At 37.7% G+C, this 21,689-nt stretch overlaps 1 protein-coding gene across 2 annotated transcripts in view; it reads left to right on the top strand.

The window, feature by feature from the left end:
- Positions 1–17,347, top strand: part of LOC127632501 (signal-induced proliferation-associated 1-like protein 2) — a 111,095-nt gene extending 93,748 nt beyond the window's left edge. For both annotated transcript variants that reach the window (XM_052111108.1, XM_052111107.1), the window contains 4 exons: positions 6,602–6,733; positions 14,871–14,991; positions 15,806–15,887; positions 16,017–17,347. In XM_052111108.1, coding sequence (XP_051967068.1) covers positions 6,602–6,733; positions 14,871–14,991; positions 15,806–15,887; positions 16,017–16,163 — 482 coding nt within the window. In that variant the 3' untranslated portion in view covers positions 16,164–17,347. The remainder of the gene's footprint in view (positions 1–6,601; positions 6,734–14,870; positions 14,992–15,805; positions 15,888–16,016) is intronic.
- Positions 17,348–21,689: the final 4,342 nt, after the last annotated feature.

Here is a 21,689-nt window from a genome sequence, read left to right as displayed (position 1 = left end):
ACCGGGGGCGGCATTTAGAGGAGCATTTAAATATGATGATGTACAAAACTACATGTGAATCATCAACTAACATGACATTGAATTGGCACAATTACTTCATGCCTCATTCTATGAAAGATAAGTGTTTTACCAACTCTGATGATTTAAAGGAAAACCCTATACTGTATATGCAGTAGATAGTGTAATTTGTAATGTTTACCTTTTGTATTCATGGCGCTAAGGTGCTAACACGCTATACGCATCTATAATATGCACCGATTACACTGTTATTGTAATTTATGATGGCACTGATACTACTGCAAGGAAGGGTGTATAAAAGAGTGTAAATAGGCAGAATACAGACAAAAGAGTGATGATGAGAGGCGTATCGTATTTTGGGCAGATGTGTGAATCGCTTTAGGCTGCAGATGGCACATGCTGTAAGTGAATGGGCATTTGAGTAGATTTGATTACTTGTGTAGATTAAACAAAATTTCATGACATGTTCTTGGAAAATGTCTCTATGCGATCGATCGTACAGATGTTGGTACATTTGCACCAGCTCGCTAATAACTCTACACACCAGTGTGTTCATGTTGACTAGCGATGGGTCGTTCGCTAACGAGAGACGGCTCTTATAGGGGAGCGTTGGGAGCCGGCTCGCATATCAGAAGAGCTGAATCCATTTATAAAAATATATTAAAAAAAATTAAGATATGAATAATCAAAAGATTTAAATGAACAGAATTAACTAATTCAAAAGAACAAAAAAAGAAATAAAAAAATATAGGCCTAAATGCTCAAGCGCACACACATGCGTTGTGACCGTCTGCTCAGACTAACGGCCTCACCTGTTGTTCCTGTCAATCAGACACGCAGTGTCAATCAATGAACCAAAGATGCGTGAGGGAGGGCGGAGCCAATTTATTATGTTGTTCAGATTGTATTTTTACTGATATTATTACATTTATATGCACTTTGTTTATATACATTAAAAAGTTATATTTAAATGCACATGTGTAATAGCATCCATTCGTGGGATGCTACAGTTTTGCAAATTGTTATTTATTTTTCTTTGATATGGTGCAATATTCTATTATCAATACCGCCACCCTACACGCATACTACGCAGTCTGCATAGGGCAAGAACTCATTAGGGGGAACCATCTTTCACTAGGAGGGTACCAAAAAGTCCATCCGAAAGCAGTTGCAAAACACAGACGATCGCTTAACGCTCATATAATGCGAACCCCCCCTCTTAGAACTCTGCGTAGGGCATCAATTTAGCCAGGGGCGGCCCGGTCTATTATGCCGTTCAGACAGTATTCGTTATGAATGGTTAGATTTATATGCACTTTGTTTATGTACAAAAACTAAATGATACATTTAAAAGGCAAATGTTTAATAGCATTCATTTTCATTACAAACAATGCATTTTTAAATACAGTGTGGTTAAAAGTAGAATATGATTTCATTTAATAATACAATTTTTAAAAACACCAAAACTCTCGCGAACTGTTTGAACTGAAAAAAATACATGTTTTTTTTCAAGAGCAGTTTGTGAACCAAAAGAGCCAGAATGCCCATCACTAATGTTGACTGGTCAGAAATGGACGGGAATTAGTTGTGGGCCTCAAAGTAGGTGGAGCTCCAGGTCACACCTATCGATGATGTCGACCTATGGCAGTAAGAAGTTGTTTAGCAGCTGGTAAGTTTGCCCTGGCGAGCTGTTACGAACCACCGAAATGAACTCAAAAACACCTTTTAGGGCAGAATTTGTTCTAAATGATGCCACACCTGTTCCTTTGCTATCGTAGGAAGTGCGCAGGGGCTTTAAGCGTACCATAGGGCTGCACGATTTGGACAAAAAGTCATATTGCGATTATTATGGAAAATATTGCGATTTGAACTGTGATTATGATGGATTTTTTCAGTTCAACCACAAACAAATAAATAGATAAACAGTGAAACAAAGTCTTCTTCATATCCAAATGTTACAGTCCACCGTGTACCTGTTTTTGTCCATTTTGTGATACGGTCTCAGCCCACTAATCATCAATATTAGATTTTGAAACAGTCAACTTGAATATTAGGGATGCTCCAATCAGGAATTTAAAATTTGACACTGATCTCCAATTTGTATCTCACCAATCGATGCTGATCTTTTAACTTTTATCAGCAGCTCTGTCAAAACTGGTTATATGTAAGCTTTGTACTCGATGTCACTGTTGGTAAAACCATAGTTGCCTAGTTTTTGCTGTCAAAAATAATGTTGATTGATTGAATAATACACATTCAGTATACACAAAATATAAATGTTACTCTTTATTCTAGGCCTTAAAAACTAGTAGACTTATACAGACTTATACATAATGTCAAACTGAAGTTGAACTGATTGTGTCACCCATTGGTGTAATTAAACTTAGTGAAAATTTTGGTTAGTTTGTCACGATTTAATTTAATTATTTGTATTCATTATTTTATTATATTTAATTTAGCAATGCATTATATTATAGTAACTCAATATTTAATATAGATTTATTATATGTATGTTCCTTCCGTTTCATTTTCATTCCGCTTTCACTTGTTTCCGCGGGGAGTATAATAAGTGCAACACGCTCTCTCTTGTGAGGTAAACAAATGATGGGAGAATGAAGAGCGCGTGTTTCTGGACTCTACAGGTGTTACTGATAATGCTGTTTGCTCAGCAATCATTAAATAAAGATGTTTGAATTATACCCCATCTTGTATTCTGCGTTATTATTATGATACATGTGCCTTGCGGAGACTGAAATGCTACTACCGCAGATAATAATAAAAAACGCTTCACGCAGGATGCGCCAGTTTAGTGTAAATAAAGCGTTTAGCGCACGTGAGCAAACGGAACCGAACTCACAGCACTTCTGTTACTATAAGCATGAGAGGGAGTTGTGGAGAAAAGAACCGCTCTGAAAACACGGTAACAATGCGCTAATTTAATATAGACTGGACAGAGCAGCGCAAATAAACCTTGAAGGGAGCAGACTATTTATTTAATTAAATCACAGCCATTTAATAATCGCACAAGGTCATATCGCGGTTTCGATTTCATTTCGATTAATTGTGCAGCCCTAGCGTACCATCTCCTTTTATAATATAAATACTCAATACGCTTGTTCGTATGTAAACATATGCTTGTCCAACCCCAAGATTCATCAGATTGGTCCATTGTTTTAAATTTGACTTTGATCTGCTGCACTGTGTTACCTTAAAATCACCTTTTAAATATCAGCTCAGGAACGCCCAAAAATGTCCATCTAGCGCACGTTTGCATAGACCAACATTTAAAAAAGTCCAGCTGGGAGGAGGCCTCGGGGAAGACCCAAGATTAGGTGGAGAGATTACATCTCCACACTGGCCTGGGAACGCCTCTGGGTCCCCCAGTCAGAGCTGGTTAATGTGGCTCGGGATAGGGAAGTTTGGGGCCCCCTGCTGGAGCAGCTGCCCCCACGACCCGACTTCGGATAAGCGGTTGAGGATGGATGGATGGATGGATGGATGGATGGATGGATGGATGAGCAGGTGGAACACAAGAATGCATCCTTTGTGAACGATCCCTTAGACCCGAAATGCAAACGCTTTCAGCAACTCAAGCTCAACATCACACGTCATGAAAGTACGCTTTGCTTTCTCGATGAGCGAATTTACGATCACAGTCTTACTTAACCCGACAACGATTAAGGTCATGTAAATACATTAAATGCCTTTCCTTTATTGGGGTAAGGTCATAAATGGCTTAAGAACATCAGTTTTCTCTGCTGTCAGCTACTGTCATGGCGGAACAACAGAGGAAGATAGTTAAAGTCTATATGTCAAGTCATTTTTATTTGTATGGCACCTTTCACAACTCACATCCGTGTCTATAGATAGCTCCACTTTTAATGGCACATCCATTTGATTGAAACTCTATCGCCCCCTAAATACATGGGCTTGTCCACATTACATTAAGGATGCTTGCCGGGACTGTTCGCTTGCAGTGTTCTGGCCCAGCATTTGCGTCTGCATACATGCATTGAATGTTTCTGGCCGTACGCCTCTTGGCTTGTTTGGCATGCAGACACTTGAGCTGCTCTCCAGCTGTCTGAGACATACTGTTCCCCTCTCATTATGGCGGAACCTGAAGCTAGCCAACTCCATTCATTATTTAAATCACCCTCACCCCTGCGCTCTCATGCGAACCCTGTCTGAGCAGACTTTGTGTGAATTAGCAAATGTGTGCCTAGAGGTCACCTAGGGCTAATTTTACTGTGCCTCTGTGACTTGGTGCTTTTGGTTCTTTGGCAAAACTCAAAATTGTGTGTAAAGATGATCTTTGGCATCTCTTCTTGTCCTGTCAGTTCTCGGCCAGTGGATTAACGTTAAATGTTTTATATGGTGGTCAGTTGTGTCAGAATTGTGTCCTCTGTGACCATCTCAATCGTCTCTTAATAAAACTGGTCATTATGTCCAGGATAAATTGAATTTATTTTAAGATTCTGATATTCTTCTCATCACAATTGTACAGAGCGGTTATCTGAGTTACTGTAGACCAGGGTTCCCCAATTCGTTTTCACCAAGAGCCAAATTCTGTCAACAATACAAAGTCAAGGGCCACAGCCATCGATGTAATGACATCATATTGGTTTACTTTTATTTTCAACCCAATTTGGAATGCCAAATTCCCAATGCGCTCCAAGTCCTTGTGGTGGCGTAGTGACTTGCACCAATGCGGGTGGCGGAGGACGAATCTCAGTTGCCTCCGCACATCTTATCACGTGACTTGTTGAGCACGTTACCACGGAGACGTAGCGCGTGTGGAGGCTTCACGCTATTCTCCGCGGCATCCACACACAACTCACCATGTGCCCCACCGAGAGCGAGAACCACATTATAGCGACCACGAGGAGGTTACCCCATGTGACTCTACCCTCCCTAGCAACCGGGCCAATTTGGTTGCTTAGGAGACCTGGCCACAGTCCACGCCCTGGATTCGAACTCACGACTCCAAGGGTTGTAATCAGCATCTATTATTTGTATTATTATTATTAATAATAATAATGTTTTTATTATTAAAATTCACACATAAATATTCAGATTTATTTTATTTTTTTAACTTTTTCTCAGTATTAGTAGCCCGTTTTATATATTCAAATAATTATGTACATTTTGTTTGTATATAGATACACAACTACACAAAATTGCCTGCTGGGAATTTTTTTATTTTTATTAAATGAACAATCTGGAGTCAAGTCTTCCTGCTCATCTCCAAACGGGATCTCCTCCCTGCACTCTCCCTAATTGCAAATTCAATTATTAGACCTATTAGCATTAATATAGTTATTGTTCTTAAGGATAATATGACAAAGTATTGCAATAATTTCAATAAAGACCATGAACAAATGTTTTCTTATTAATAATAATTTATATTAGCCTATGCATCATAGTATTCTTAATGTGCACTATTCCACGTGTATTTGCATCACAATACCTTGTATTATATTATCCAGGCATTAATGCAGACATTATAGAAAGATTAGTTGGCTTCGGGAGACTGTTTGAAATATACTAGTAGCAAAATACATGTGCAAATATAAGTAGGATCTATATTTATGCTACAGCGCTCTTTACTTGCATAAAAACAGATTATATACTGCTCAGAAAGTGCAGTAATTAGGTAATTAAACACCAAATTAGGTATAGAAATACTTTAACAGCATTCAATGTATTAATCTCTAGCATTGATAAATGTTTGTAGAACAGCAACAGCGCCACCTACTGTACAGGGGTGAAAGTGTTTTTCAGATTTACTTTGTATAAACCTTTCATTGGAAGTTTGTCTCGCAAAATCGTCACGGATTTGCCGAGCGCAGGCCTTTAGCGCGGGATAAACATTTGTCTTTCATGGTCCGGATGTGGCCCGCGTGCGGCATATTGAGGAACCCTGCTGTGGACTTTGTCGGTTCGAACCAGTCTGACCATTCTCTGTTGACCTCTCTCATCAACAAGACATTTCCTTCCACAGAACTGCCGCTCACTGGATGTTTTTTTTGTTTTTGGCACCATTCGGGGTAAATTCTAGAGACTGTTGTGTGTGAAAATCCCAGAAATACTCAAAACAGCCCGTCTGACACAAACAATCATCCATGTGATTATCTAATCAGCCAATCATGTGGCAGCAGAGCAGTGAATAAATCATGCAGATACAGGTCAGGAGCTTCAGTTAATGTTCACATCAACCATCAGAATGGGGAAAAATGTGATTGTCAGTGATTTGGACCATGGTATGATTGTTGGTTCCAGACATGTAATGCGTTGGTCATGAACGGTCCAAAAGAACTGATTCACTTAAATGATTAGGTTTTCCCAGCAATACAGTATATGAGAGACAGGATGGTGTTTGATTACTCATTTCTGGGTTAACCATTCCTTTAAATTCTCCAGAGATTCAGGCCAATCAGTGGGTGACCCATTTTATACAGAGTGGAGAGATATGAAATGACTGTGTGGGTTTGCAGGTGCTCTACAGTGAGGAAAGAGGCTAGCCGTGAGTCTGGACATGCACGCTTACTCGGTCCACTGATGAAGCATGTGTGCTGTTTTACAGATGAGCTCTGGTTCTCTGACAGCTCGCTGGCAGACAAGGCCAAGCTGGCGGACACTGGTCTCATGCCCCTGCCGGACCCCTCTTCTGGTCTCGACTGGTCCCATCTTGTGGACGCTGCACGAGCTTTTGAAGGTACAGAGAAGCAATGCAGTTTTTCTGCGTATGCAGTATTCACAGCAATGGAAGGTCTTGACCCATTTAACATGCTTTATAATCATTAACTTTTATTTTAATGCATTGACAGTTTTAATGCATGGTGTGGTGGCAAAGCATGGGTATAAATGGGCATTTCACAACATCTTTTAATTCATCACATAAGTCAGCTTTAGTATTTCTACCACAATTTAACAAACCTCTAGGGGCAACTTTGGGCTTAAAAATGTATTATTATTATTATTATTTAGGATTTTAAAAATCCAGATACCTTAAAAATACCCTTTTGCACCATAAATGGAATTCTGTTGACCATATTTTTCCCCTCAAAGCTTCACCAGTTCTCACACGCCATTAACAAAGTTAACTAAAGGTTGCATAAATCGGCACCGTTCTCTTCCACTGCTCTTGACCATGCCTTCTGTTTCCCTCCCATTCATTTCCTGTGACTGTCTGAAGGCAGATTGTTCCACAAGGTGATAATTAGGACTGGAGAACGTATTTTGAGCATGGCGAAATTAAGCCATTATCACAATGTGAGCCCAGCAAGACACCACTTAGGGAAATGACTCAAGCCATTGCTCGCTGTAATTACACAGTTTGGGTTTTGGACGCTTTTGCTCGTGGGCAATTACAGCTGTTCCCTCACCTTCAACCGGTCGCTGTGGAGACCACAGCAAGTGCTGGCGAGGGCACGCCGCAGTATTTCTTGGCTTGGGATTTGTGTATGGAATGGGTGAACACATGAAAGATTTCTCTAATTGGCTGGAGGAGAGTCATGTGAGAGAGCCAGCGTGCGACTTCAGCCATGGAGCGTTGGTTTCCGTTGATTTGTTTGTTTGATTGTCATCAAGTATTTATCAGGATTTTTATAGTTCTGTTATTTTGTTTTTATATTAGTTTAAGGTTTAGTCATTTATGCAGCCTTGTGATGTCAGAAATGGCATAATTGGGTCATTGACAAAAAAGGTGGTCCAAAGAGGAAAACAAAAGATCAATATTTTAAACCCTAACTGAGATGCGGGTTGACGCTGTTTTGGTGTCACAAGTGGGACCTACACAATATTAGGCAGGTGGTTTTAATGTTGTGGCGTTGTATATATTTTTTACAAATGTCAGGTATTTTTTAAATCAAGAATATCAAGTTTTCTCTGGGTTACACCAAATGACCTGAAAAAATGTGACTTGTCAAAATGTTGATATTTAATGATATGACAAAATAATTATACTTCAACAATTGTGCGGGTCTAAATGGGTCCTAGATGTTTTTAGTTTTTTTACGAACTCTTTTCCTAACCCACATGACAACAAAATGTCTACTGACATGTCCGACATGACTTTGATTTGGTGGATACATTTTTCTTTAAATATTAATCATATTTTAAAACAAATCAAATAAAAATTCACTGCTTATTTAAAAAAAAAAAATAAGAGTATTCTAATAATACAATTATATTCTAATAACAAAACACTATTCTAATAAAAGAGTATTCTAATAATTCAATTATATTCTAATACAATTCTAATAATAATATTGTAATCTAAGAGTATTCTAATAATACAATTCTATTCTAATAATACAATTCTATTCTAATAACAAAACTATTCTATAAGAGTATTCTAATAATAAAACTCTATTCTATTAATAAATCATATTCTAATACAAAAATTATATTCTAATAATACAATTCTATTCTAATAATATTATTCTATTCTATTAATAAGAGTATTCTAATAATACAATTCTATTCTAATAATACAATTCTATTCTAATAAGAGTATTCTAATAATACAATTCTATTCTAATAAGAGTATTCTAATAATACAATTCTATTCTAATAATACAATTCTATTCTAATAAGAGTATTCTAATAATACAATTCTATTCTAATAATACAATTCTATTCTAATAAGAGTATTCTAATAATACAATTCTATTCTAATAACAAAACTATTCTATAAGAGTATTCTAATAATAAAACTCTATTCTATTAATAAATCATATTCTAATACAAAAATTCTATTCTAATAATACAATTCTATTCTAATAATATTATTCTATTCTATTAATAAGAGTATTCTAATAATACAATTCTATTCTAATAATACAATTCTATTCTAATAAGAGTATTCTAATAATACAATTCTATTCTAATAAGAGTATTCTAATAATACAATTCTATTCTAATAAGAGTATTCTAATAATATAATTCTATTCTAATAACAAAACTATTCTATAAGAGTATTCTAATAATAAAACTCTATTCTATTAATAAATCATATTCTAATACAAAAATTCTATTCTAATAATACAATTCTATTCTAATAATATTATTCTATTCTAATAATAAAACTATTCTATTAATAAGAGTATTCTAATAATACAATTCTATTCTAATAATAGTATTCTATTCTATTAATAAATATTATTCTAATAATACAATTCTATTCTAATAACAAAACTCTATTCTAATAAAAGAGTATTCTAATAATTCAATTATATTCTAATAATACAATTCTAATAATAATATTGTAATCTAAGAGTATTCTAATAAAACAATTCTATTCTAATAATAAAACTATATTCTAATAATAATATTCTATTAATAAGAGTATTCTAATAATACAATTCTATTCTAATAATAGTATTCTAATAATACAATTCTATTCTAATAATATTATTCTATTCTATTAATAAATATTATTCTAATAACACAATTCTATTCTAATAAGAGTATTCTAATAATTAAATTCTATTCTAATACAATTCTATTCTAATAATACAATTCTAATAATAATATTGTAATCTATGAGTATTCTAATAATACAATTCTATTCTAATAATATTATTCTATTCTATTAATAAATAGTATTCTAATAATACAATTCTATTCTAATAAGAGTATTCTAATAATTCAATTCTATTCAAATAATTCAATTCTATTCTAATAAGAGTATTCTAATAATACAATTCTATTCTAATAATTAATGAGTATTCTTCACTACTCATGACAACATTTCTTTTTTCTTCCTAGCATTTAATCAGACTTTTTTTTTTTTACCATCTTATGACGATTACACCACATTTATTTACTTTCCCATAAAAAAGAAAATATAAAAATGACTGAACAAAACATTTGTGAACAGAAAATGACTGAACAGAAAAAAAACATTCTCAAGACAGAAGAGGTTTGTTTTATGCAAATTAATAATTTGTTAGATATCATGTACAAGTAAATACATTGTGTTAAACTAATGCAGGTGTATTCATTTATGCATATTCATTGGCAACAGAAAAAAAATGTTCTTTTATTGTAGTTTGAATGTATGTCATGATGCAGTAACGAATGTCCATCTCAGATCTATAGGAGCAGATGTGTTCGAAGGCAACATTTGGCCTGTAAATGTTTACATTTCCCAGGGTCATCTAGACTTATCTGGTGGCATTTAAAAAAAATGTATTCATGAGTATATACTGTGTGCGGTAACAACCCCAGCCCTTAAACACAAGCTCGCAAGACTTGACAGATGTGATTGTTTCATGGTGGGAGAAATGATTAAGTTAGCTTTTGCCCCAGGGCTCGGGTGCTAACTGATGGGGGTGAGGAGGAGGGGACGTAACATTGTTGATTTCCATGTGCTGCTTTGTTCGTGTTTTTCTTTAGAGCACTGATAATTATCCATCCATTCAATTCCAGCTCCTATGACACCCCTCACTGTGAGACTGTTAATGAAATGAGAGGGGGGGGGGGAAGCGCTGATAGATGTTAGAAGAGGGGAGAGCTGCTATTGCTCTTAGCCTTGATTCTTCAAGAGAACAATGGCAGGTCAACATCTTGCAAGATTCCTTTATGGTATATTGAAAACCGAGAATAGTGACAGGGGTGCAGAACGGCAGAAACAAAACATATGCAAGTATGCAAATGCTTGATCAATGCATTGCAATGGTGTGGTACATTCAATGTAAATACTTAAAAAGGAATATTCCAGCTTTAATACAAGTTAAGCTCAATCGACAGCATTTTGGCATAATGACGATTACCACATAGACTGTAAAAAAGATGGACGGCGCCCCTTCGCTCTTTTCCATTGGTGAGAACTGAAGCCGCCAGTGTCCCGATATGGCGCTGACATCTTGGGACTTGAGTCTGCGCAGTTGCGATTTCGGGACTAGACCTGCGCACTAGTGAGCAGGAAGTAAAGCCGCGAAATCAAGGCCCCGCCCTCACTCTCGCTGAATCAATCGCAAGCACACGCCCCTGCACTTTTGACTTATGACTTATTACGGTGTGAAATAATTAATTATAGAAATTTAGATAGTAAAAATCCCGAAAAAAAGTCAGTTGGTGCATCAGTGACTATTTCGCTCCGAGAACCTGTCAATCACAGCTGTCAATCATGATGTCACAGCACCGTTTTTATAGCATCAAATAACTAAAAACAAACTTATTTTGAAAACAAACACTTGAAATGACATCACCGTGATAGAAACGACAGTAAATGACAGAAACTATCTTTGGAAAAAAGATATGTGAAGTTTAATTTAATTGTTTAGTTGGTCTCACGTCCTGTTGAATAACATGGGGAGGCGGGGTTTATGACCTATACTAGGACCAGTCACCGGGGGGCGATCGAGACGTTTTGGCTTCTCTTTTGAGGGCTTGTGCGACACACTTGGATTACCATTTCAACCTGTCCCTCCTTTTCTTTAAAAAAAGGCATAGACATATGTATAAACATTTATTAATTGAAACAAGTATCAGAGATGCAAAATAGCTCCTGAAGTAATGGCATATAAGGAATCAGAGTCAGATATTAAGGGGGGGCTCTAGGCAAAAATGCCCCAAATTCAAAATGTGCGGGCAAATAAATTCTGCTATATCTGATCTAGTTATAAATATTTTATTTCAGTAGTTGTACTTATTATGGTATGAAATTTGAATTTTTGGGGGAAATTATTCCAATATTGGAATGCCCAATTCCCACTACTTAGTTGGTCCTCATGATGGGCGTGGTTACGCACCACAATCGGGGAGACAGAGGACAAGTTTCAGTTGCCTCCGCTTCTGGGACCGTCAATCCGTGCTTCTTATCACGTGACTCGTTGTGCACGACACCGCAGAGACTCGCAGCATGTGGAGGCTCATGCTACTCTCCACGATTCACTCACAACTCACCACACGCCCCATTGAGATCGAGAACCACTAATCACGACCACGAGGTGGTTACACCATGTGACTCTACCCCCCCTAGAAACCAATTTGGTTGCTTAGCAGACCTGGCTTGATCACTCAGCACTTAAATTAAAAAAAGCCTTAAATTCAACCTCCCGACTCCTGGAGTGGTCAATATTGAGAATTTGTATTAATGAATTGCTTAAAATTGCCATATTTGAAATAAATGTTTTGTTTTAAATGGTCAGAAAAACATATGCCCTCATAAGGTAAAAAATTGGTCCTGAAAATCAAATAAATGGGGCAAAAATGGCCCTTTAATGGAATTTACTGAAGTATTAGCTACTTTTCTGAAATTACTGTAATCCGAGTTCTCCATGCTTTAGAGACTGTTAAAAATGTTCTGTGCTTTAGCTTTATTTTTTTATGGAAACGGCACACAGCGCAAGTTATGCATTATGACGCACGTAACTTGAACTAAGTTCACCTGTACATTCGCTAAATGGTTTGCACAGATGTAAGTTGTAATATTACATATATATTTAGTTATTGTCATGGTGCATCCTTTCAGTCTCATAATCTTTATCGTTGATGGGGAAAAAAAAAACATTTTCGTTGAGCGAGATGCATGCTGGCTGATCTCTGTAGCGCCCCTTGTGGCAGTGCTGAGAGTGCAACACACTTGCATTGCATGATGAATTGGGGTCTAACACATTCCTGAACATACATCTGAGCTTGCATAGCTACAGTAGATGCATTTGCTTTCGCATATATAAGAAGAGTACGTTAAGGTATTTTTAAAGACGTTGTTTGAAATGTGTATATATATATATATAAATGGTAGCTGGATGCACAACAGAACAAAAGCTTCTTCTCGCATACCATCCTTCTTTTCCCTTCTCGCTGGAAGATAAAGGCTCAATATCAGTGTATTCTCTCAGTCCTGAATGCTTAATGATATGCCCGACTGACAGTGTAATGCTAAACTCAGCTGAAAGCATGTGAACCCCCCTTTCACTTGACATTAACCCTTCTACCGCGCTAGCTCCTTCCCCCACTTAATTAACACCTTGCACTGCTGAAGCTGGTTAACAGTTTTAACTTTAACACCTCTGAAGGAGACAAAAAGGAGGATTTAATCAGCTTTTCTCAGGGTGTTGCTTGAAGCTCCTACCTGGAACATCAGCCGCTTTCACCTCGATCCGAGGCATACGAGGTACCATGTCCTGTGCGCCTCTGGGGGTTGCCTGATTTCCTCTTTTTGCACGGGGCTGATAAATGAGTTTTTGGCACACAATATTTTTGTGGTGCACAGTGCCCAGGGGCCCTTTACTCGAAAACCCTTTTATGCATGAACAATGAACACCCTACCAACCCCCACCCCCGCTCAACAACTTTGGGGTGGAGGGGGGCCCTTGGAGATAATTGGCCTTGGAGCCTTTGCAAGGCATAATCTTTCCCATGGTCTTGCAGTTTGACATAACATTTTAAAATATATTCCAGGGTTTTTGCAGAAAGCACCATTCTGAAATGTCACGTAAACCAGAACGCTATTTTCCTGAACGCTGCTTAATGGATCAGAAGAACTTGGTTAAACTCATACACTGTTTCTGCCACAGAACGCAGCTTATGAGGCCATCTAAACGCATTAGCGGCATTCTTACAGTTTTTGGAGTGCGCAAACAGACCGTATAACAAACGTCATATGGTTTAGCCCAACAACAAGTCAACAAGTGCATTGGGTGAATCCCGGAGTATGACGTAAGAGGGAAGCCCCACTATTGCAGCGCAATTCCACTGCAGGTCACGATGGAAACTTAAAGGGGTCATGACATGAGAAACCAAATTTGCCTTGATCTTTTGGTATATAAGAGGTCTTTGTATCATTAAAACGTCCTTCAAGTTTAATATTTTAAGACGTCCTCCCCATTCTAAACGAATCATTTATTTAATCAAGCTCAAAATACAGCTCGTTCTGGATTCATGGTTAGAAGTGACGTGTCGGTTAGAAGTGACGTAACAGCGTTTGCATATGACCGCCTCCAGCACAAGATAACTACGCTTTAAGCGCCAAGACAGCTACGCTCATTTCAGTATCGCCGTCGCCTCACAAGTGTTCAGTCGATGGACAGCGAGCTCTGACAGAGACTACTTGTGCACAGGAAAATTACGATGCCACACAGATGTGCTGTTCCTGGCTGTGGTCAAACAAAACCTCTGAATAAGCTGCCGAAAGATCCAGGCGTCAGGGAAAAATGGATGCAGTTTATTTTTTCGGACGTCCCAGTCACGGCAGTGTTAACTTAAGCGTTTGTTCTGTACATTTTAAGGATGACTGTTTTGAGAACAAATCTCAATATGATGCTGGTTTTGCCAGAAAACTGTTGCTCAAAGATAAGTCCGTGCCGACTATTCTGGGAACAACGACGACGCAAACTGTAAGTAATCTATTTTAAACTTTAAACTACTTTTTAAAAGCGCAATTTCATTCATTATGAATAATCACAGTGTTTTTACTTAGTTTACTTGCATATTGTTCTGGCTGGAGCGTCAATAATTGATACATAGGCACTGACGTTAGCCAATCATAACAGTGGGCGTTAACACTGAAGTCTTAAATGGAAAACGCCCCCAAAACAGACTGTTTGATCAGAGGATGAGAAACAGGGTGGGAAAAGGTCATAAATCACTAGATTTTAAAAGTTTTTCTTAAAAAAAAAAATATATTAATACTATAATTGCACCTAAGGGAACATAATAATACAATAAAAAAAAACATGTCATGACCCCTTTAAGGAAACGAACACATCAGCAACAACTCTGTAAAGTAAAGAGTACACTGCTTATGCAATGCATGTAAACAGGAAGGTCACTTTCTCGTAATAAGCTCCTTTCTGGTGTCCATGTAAACAGTCACTAATGAAATCTTTCCTAACTTTTAGATCAAACCACGGCCTCTCTGAGCTCTCTGATGGAAGCAGAGCAGAACAAACATGTTTTGGAGCTCACCAAGGAGCTGACCAGGAGAGTGAGATGTGTGCAGGACTCAACACTGGAGACAGGGTAAGTCCTGATGTAGAATACCACCAAGAAGTCAAAGATACGATAAAATCATGTTGGAGCAGTAGCCTTGTGAAGGGTGCGCCGAAACATGGTGCAGTGCCGTCACAAGATGACTTGGAACAAATAATAAAGCAGCTAATAAGTGCCCAGCATAGATGGGAATTATCCCAGGGTGATATAACAAGAAGAGTACATTTCTGCAAATTCTAGGCAAACAGTGGCTACTTTGAAGATGCTAAAATATAACAGTTCATTAGATATGGCTGTCAATTTAACTTATTCATTTAGTGTGATTAGTTCTCTAAAAATTATGTTCGAAAAATTAAATCGCATATGTAAAATTCAGTTTATTTTACACATTCCCAGACTTCCTTAACCCTTGTGTGACAATACAAAAATGTTACTCAGAGGTCCTTTGAGGAAAAAAATGTCTGCATCAAAAAAAAGTATTGAAAGACTCTTAGCTGTCCATGAAGAGCGTTCACAAGCTGTGATACTTGCCATGCAGGGTGCCTTCAAGCCCTTTTCCTTTAGTTTTTTGAAACTGTAAAAGAAATGTGTCATCTTTAACTTTATGCCTTTTGGAAATCAGGCCATCTTTTTGCTCGCTTAGCTATTCACAGTAACAGATATTTTGATCAGGGGTGCCCAAACGTTTGCATGCCACTGTATATCAAAGTATCATCCAATTGCCCACCCCCATCATTTCCTGTCCACTTTCTCTTTCTGTCCTATGAGTAAAATGAGCAAAAAGGCCCACCCTTAAAATATGATTTCGGCTTGGCTAATTGTGTGCCTGTCTTACACTACACAGGGAAGGTCCTCCTGCGCTTCTAACTGGGAAAGTTAACCAGCTCGAGCTCATTCTCAGACAACTCCAGTATGACCTAAGGAAGGTAAGAGCATCTAAAATATATAAAAGGCCTTTAACTGCCAAACATAATGCTTAAACAAATCCTTTAGCACTGCCAGACCACTTCAGGTGAGTTATTTGAAATGACATGCTTCGTTATTTGTCTCCAAAGGAGCAACAAGACAAGGCTATGCTCCAGGAACAAGTTCAGCATCTCCGACAAGACAACCTTCGACTGCACGAAGAGAGCCAGACTGCGGCAGCTCAGCTGAGAAGATTTACCGAATTGTTCCTCAACACAATGGACCAGAAACCTTGAGTCGAAGTGGTCCACAACTTCCCCTCTCTTGCTCAGCAAAGACATGACCCAAGGAGAATCAAAGACATTCAAGACGAACATTTTCAGCATTTGAATGTGAACGTGCGCCGAGCTAATATGCTAACATGCTGAAAGTTTTATGATTAGTTGGCGGCGGAACAAGAGAATGTGAATGAGAAAAGGGAGAGTTTGTAAATTAAATACGATAGAATCGAGATGTGATATCTAAGGGTAGGATGGGAACGTTTTTACCAGTCGAGGGGTACGAACGCGTTGCGATCGTGGAAGTTAATGTAATAGGCTGTGATTTCAATCTAAAACTCTTTAGTTCCTTGGGCTCAACATCTTCAAGCTAGCGTTGACCATGTGTCGAAAGATGCGACTTACTGTAATGTCCAAAGCTCCCCGAGACTCTGTGTAGACTCTGTAGACCTGTTTTAAAATATGTTTTGTAAGTAACCCGTTGATGCATACAAAAAAAATGTTGTAGCAATAATTTTGCTGATTTAATCACAGAATTGTTCCATACGATTAGCACTGAGTGTGATTTGGTTGTATTCGAAAACATTTATGTAAAAAAAAAAAAAGCAAATCCTGTGTGTGCCTCATGTTACTGGTGGTAAATAGATTGTCCTTTTGGTTCTTTTTGTTTATCCATATTACTTCAACATGAACAATTCATGCCTATCGGTCTTATCCGTTAGGCTGCTTACTGGCTTTGTTTTTGCGTAAACAAAAGATAGAAAAAACTCTCATGGTTGCACCAGAATACGCAAACTAGCACCTGTAAACCACCTAATACAAAAGCCAAATTCTGCTTGTTGGTGTAAAGTACCTTAAAAAGAAGTGTCTTGTACTTTAGCCCTCTTATTTAAGCTTATTTAACCTAAGATTATTTTAACGAGTAATTTCCTTTCCTGCACTAAAATGAGTAATGGCTCCATGTGGCAGTACTTTGTATACTTGTGTACCATGTCGGCAGTACCGTGCGTAGCTTGGCTGAGAAATAACTCTAAACATATAATCGGGAGGGACGAATGTTTGGATGCTGCTTCAGGACCGGATGTTGTTTTTTATGGCCTTTGAAAGATGTTTTTATTTCTTTGTAAATCTGTTTCATGGAGGTTGGGATGATAAGCTTACCTTTGTAAAATAAAGTTTAGGATGTCAATAAAGTAAGCCTTGTGTCCTTTTAATATGGAGTGACGGGATTTCTTTGGCACGGCGCACTGCACTTTGGTATATAGTTGGTTAGGGGACACCTGAAAGGAAAGGAGAGTAGATTTTGGAAGAACCCTTGAACTTCCCTCACATCTTCTGCTTGTAAAAGCCAGTGATTGTTAGCGGTCTGCATTATTGATCAGGCACTTTGGAAGCTTGAGCAGCACGAGCGTCTGGGCATGACCAAGTGCAGCTGTCGCTGGAGCTCTCCTCAAACATCTGTTGCACAACCAGGAAGCAACCTAGCTGGCACACTTTACAGTATGTTTGACATTATTTCTATCCAGCAATGTAGCGTTGTTTTTGATGGATTAAGGGAGGTAGAAAGCTGAGAAGATGGATGAACAGAAGCACAGGGAACTGAAATGTGCAATAGTCAATGACACATTTCAGGAGCTTGTGTTATTTTTGAAAAGCTCTGAGAGAAAATCAATACATTTCTCCTTTCGCTGCTTGAGATTGGGCAGAAGAGAAATGGCAGCACTGTCCTACATCCGTGCGTAACCGACAGAAAAACAACAACCTTCTTAGGTGACCCTCCTCGTCTCCTATGGCAACTGACAAAGGTGAAACAAGGCTCTGTGTGTGGTGTATGATGTCATTGCGAGATCTATGGGAAAAGATCATTCCTTACCAAGGTAGAGAGTGTAACTCGCATGCTGATAACTGGGAAGTGGTATCAATTTTAAAAAAATAATAATAATATTATATTATATATATATATATATACACACACACACACGTCATCTTATAATTCCCATATACACAGGAAAACATGAAGGGCTTTTGCAAGTGCACGTATGGATGTAGCATGTAAAAGAGTTCTCCCATTGAGGGTGTTTGAGATTTTGAAGCTTTTTAAAAACCGGCTGAAATTTTTGATTTAGTTAATACTTTTTCTAAACAAAGATGGACATGAATGATGATGAAGGCCAAAAGATGAAATGCCATAATCAATATTTACGGCGTAATCCACGATTTTGGTCAATGACAATTTTCGACCTATGACTTTGGAGCAAATCTACATGGCAAATTAACAACTTTAGAGAAGTGACCGCATCATAGTTTTATTTTTACACATAGATAGGTTGGTCTGTAACTAAAATCAATTGACTTCAACACCCCTTGATGAATGATATGTCAGTGGTGTGAGTCCAAAAATGGGGAGAAACACTTTTTGTGTTGTTTTTCCTAAGCGCCTATATGAATAAATCCCAGAGATAAGGGACTCTCAATGTGGCTCCATCCCAAAATTGTTACATTTGACCCATTTTTAATGGTAGAAAACCAAATGTGGGTCACATGGTATAAAGCTAGTTTTTTGTGTCCAACAAAATAAAGATCAGAAGAACAAATTATGTTGAAACTAGAAATGTACCTTTTATTTATTCACCTAAAATAATAATGTCAAAATAAAATGTTCAGTTTTTTCAATCAATTTATTTAAGAATAAGTGACATGTGGCTCTTTAGTTAGTGCAATAACCATATGTAGTTTTTGGCTTGCATCATCATTTATGCACACCAGGAATTTTTTTTTTTATCAAAACCAAAGCCGGAGACCTTTGAGTTGACACGGAATTGCCCACTATATTTATTTACCTATCTAAGTGCGTGTGTGTGTTCAGTGTGTGTCTGTGAGTGTTCAGTGTGTGCTTGCGTGTGTTCAATGTATATTCAGTGTGTGTGTCTGTTCAGTGTGTGCGCGCGCGCGCGTGCGTCTGTGTTCAGTGCATGCGTGTGCGTTCAGAGTGTGTGTGTGTTCTGTGTTCAGTGTGTGGTTATGTATGCATGTCAGATTATAAACATCACTCAAAATAAAGCAATGGTTCACGTGAAGTTCACTGAATGTCAGCTGAAACACACCACTCATGTGTGATCTTTTTTACTCCTTAACGATGTTAGGCAAGCAATGATGTTCTTGCTGTGAAGATCTGGGAAACTTTGCAATTATTCAAATACATGCAAATCACTGATTACAGCACAAGCTTAAGAATCAATTTCACTATCCTCAGACTGCAAACATATGCTTTCACTCACAATCCCTATTTTTCACACTGATTTTTGTACTCTGGTGCTTCATGGTTCAGTAGTTCTGTGGCATTTTTTTCATAAAACCATGCCACAACTTTGCGAAAAACTGCTGACTGACTCAAGTCTCACTGCCTCTGGGAAAGAAATCAAATGCTCCTGTGCTTCGAAAGAGTCACTGCTTGGCATCAAGATAAATGACAGACAAAGATACAGATTGCAGCTTTCCTCACATACCGAAATAAATCATTGGCTTCATAGCAATGAATTTGATTCTAGTGCAAAAGCCATACCTCGTGTAGCATGTCATAAAACGACCACAACACTGATTAGAGACTAAAGTACCACATCAAACTGAAGAATCATGTGACAGACATAATCATAAACAACTGAACTGAATCTTCTGTTTGTTATGATATGCTCCTTTTACTCTACCTGAAGTGCCATAAATGGGTGAATCTGCCACGTCAGCCCCCTTGATGCTTGTTATTTTTCTTTTCCGATCCACACAGGGACGTCTATACATTTGTGGCTAACAAGTAGCAAAAATGATGTCTATGGCATTAAAGGCAATTAATGAGCCCAAATGCCTTTAAATCTACTTGCTGCCCAATAATGAACACAAGCATATCTTTTTAAGCGATTCTTAGGGTCTGGAATTGTATAATAATAGCAAATAACTTTAGCTATGAATGTAGGGAATGTCATGCTTAAAGCTTACGTTTTTAAAATGCGGCACTAGCATTACCAGTCAGAATTTCAAAAATATGATTGTCATGATCTCCATCTGTCATTGGTCAGGCAGATTAGTAATAATAATGGTGTTTTGGACTGGCTGTGGATTTCAAACAAATATACTGCCTTCACATGCAATCGTGAATATGAAATGGTAAATGGTCTGCACTTATATAGCGCTTTTTACCTTAATGGTATTCCAAGTGCTTTACACTGTGTCTCATTCACCCATTCATTTTCACTTAGGGGTGTACTCACTTTTGTTGCCAGCGGTTTAGACATTAATGGCTGTGTGTTCAGTTATTTTGAGGGACAGCAAATTTACACTGTTATACAAGCTGTACACTCACTACTTTACATTGTAGCAAAGTGTCATTTCTTCAGTGTTGTCACATGAAAAGATACAATCAAATATATAAATATAAAAACACATTACTGTTATACAATTCATATAAAAAAAATGAATGTAAATATATGTATACAAGTTCATTTTTTCAGAGCAAAAATGTTTTTTTTTTTCCTTCAAAAATGTACCTCTATTTATTTTAGTACTGTGGCTTGACTCGACACTCATCAGGACTCGACTTGACTTGACTTGACTTGATTTGTCTGCACCGCACTTGAGACTTGCTTGTGACTTGAACCACCTTGAACCAACAGAAAATCAAAAAGAAAAGGTTAGAGTGGGCAAAGAAACACAGACATTGGACAACAGATCATTGGAAAAGAGTGTTACGGATCTTAACCCCATTGAGCTTTTGTGGGATCGGCTAGACTGTAAGGTGTGTGAGAAGTGCCCGACAAGACAGTCACATCTATGGCAAGTGCTACAGGAAGTGTGGGGTGAAAGGTCAAGTGCTACAGGAAGTGTGGGGTGAAAGGTCAAGTGCTACAGGAAGTGTGGGGTGAAAGGTCACCTGAGTATCTGGACAAACTGGCCGCTAGAATAACAAGAATCTGCAAAGCTGTCATTCCTGCATATGGAGGATTTGTTGAAGGATTACTCTGAAGTAGTTTAAGAAGTTCAATTTATTTCAAATTGTAATGGTCATTTTTCAAGTTATTAATATCCAGAGTATTCATTGTGATCAGTTGAATGCCATTTCTTACCATAAGAGCAAAATCTGTACATTATTCCAAACTTTTGGCCGCCAGTGTATATTCCGAGTAAAGATTATGCAGCATATTTGCCCTGATAACTATCACAATGCATTCATGTACTTATTACAATCTCCATGTATAAGATCCATTTAAAAATGTTCAAACAAAAAAACATTCCCATCTCAAGAGTCCGATTAAAGAAAAGAACTGGTTTAATCGTTGTAAACGCGGGGTTATATTCTCACGGTCGGAGCGCGATGATTGGGGAAGCATCCACTCATGAGTCGCGACCGAATACAATAATAAAACAGAGATGAAAATGCCCCAGTGTCAACAACTGTATTCTATTCACAAACAGCAGATGAGCATGCTGCAGTTTGTGACAACAATGACATAAGACTTAAAAGTGGTCTCTTCGGACTTGAGTCGAGCACATTAA

Source organism: Xyrauchen texanus, chromosome 39 (genome assembly GCF_025860055.1).
Source record: "Xyrauchen texanus isolate HMW12.3.18 chromosome 39, RBS_HiC_50CHRs, whole genome shotgun sequence".
Taxonomy (NCBI): domain Eukaryota; kingdom Metazoa; phylum Chordata; class Actinopteri; order Cypriniformes; family Catostomidae; genus Xyrauchen; species Xyrauchen texanus.
This window is presented reverse-complemented; position numbering and strand designations above follow the sequence as displayed.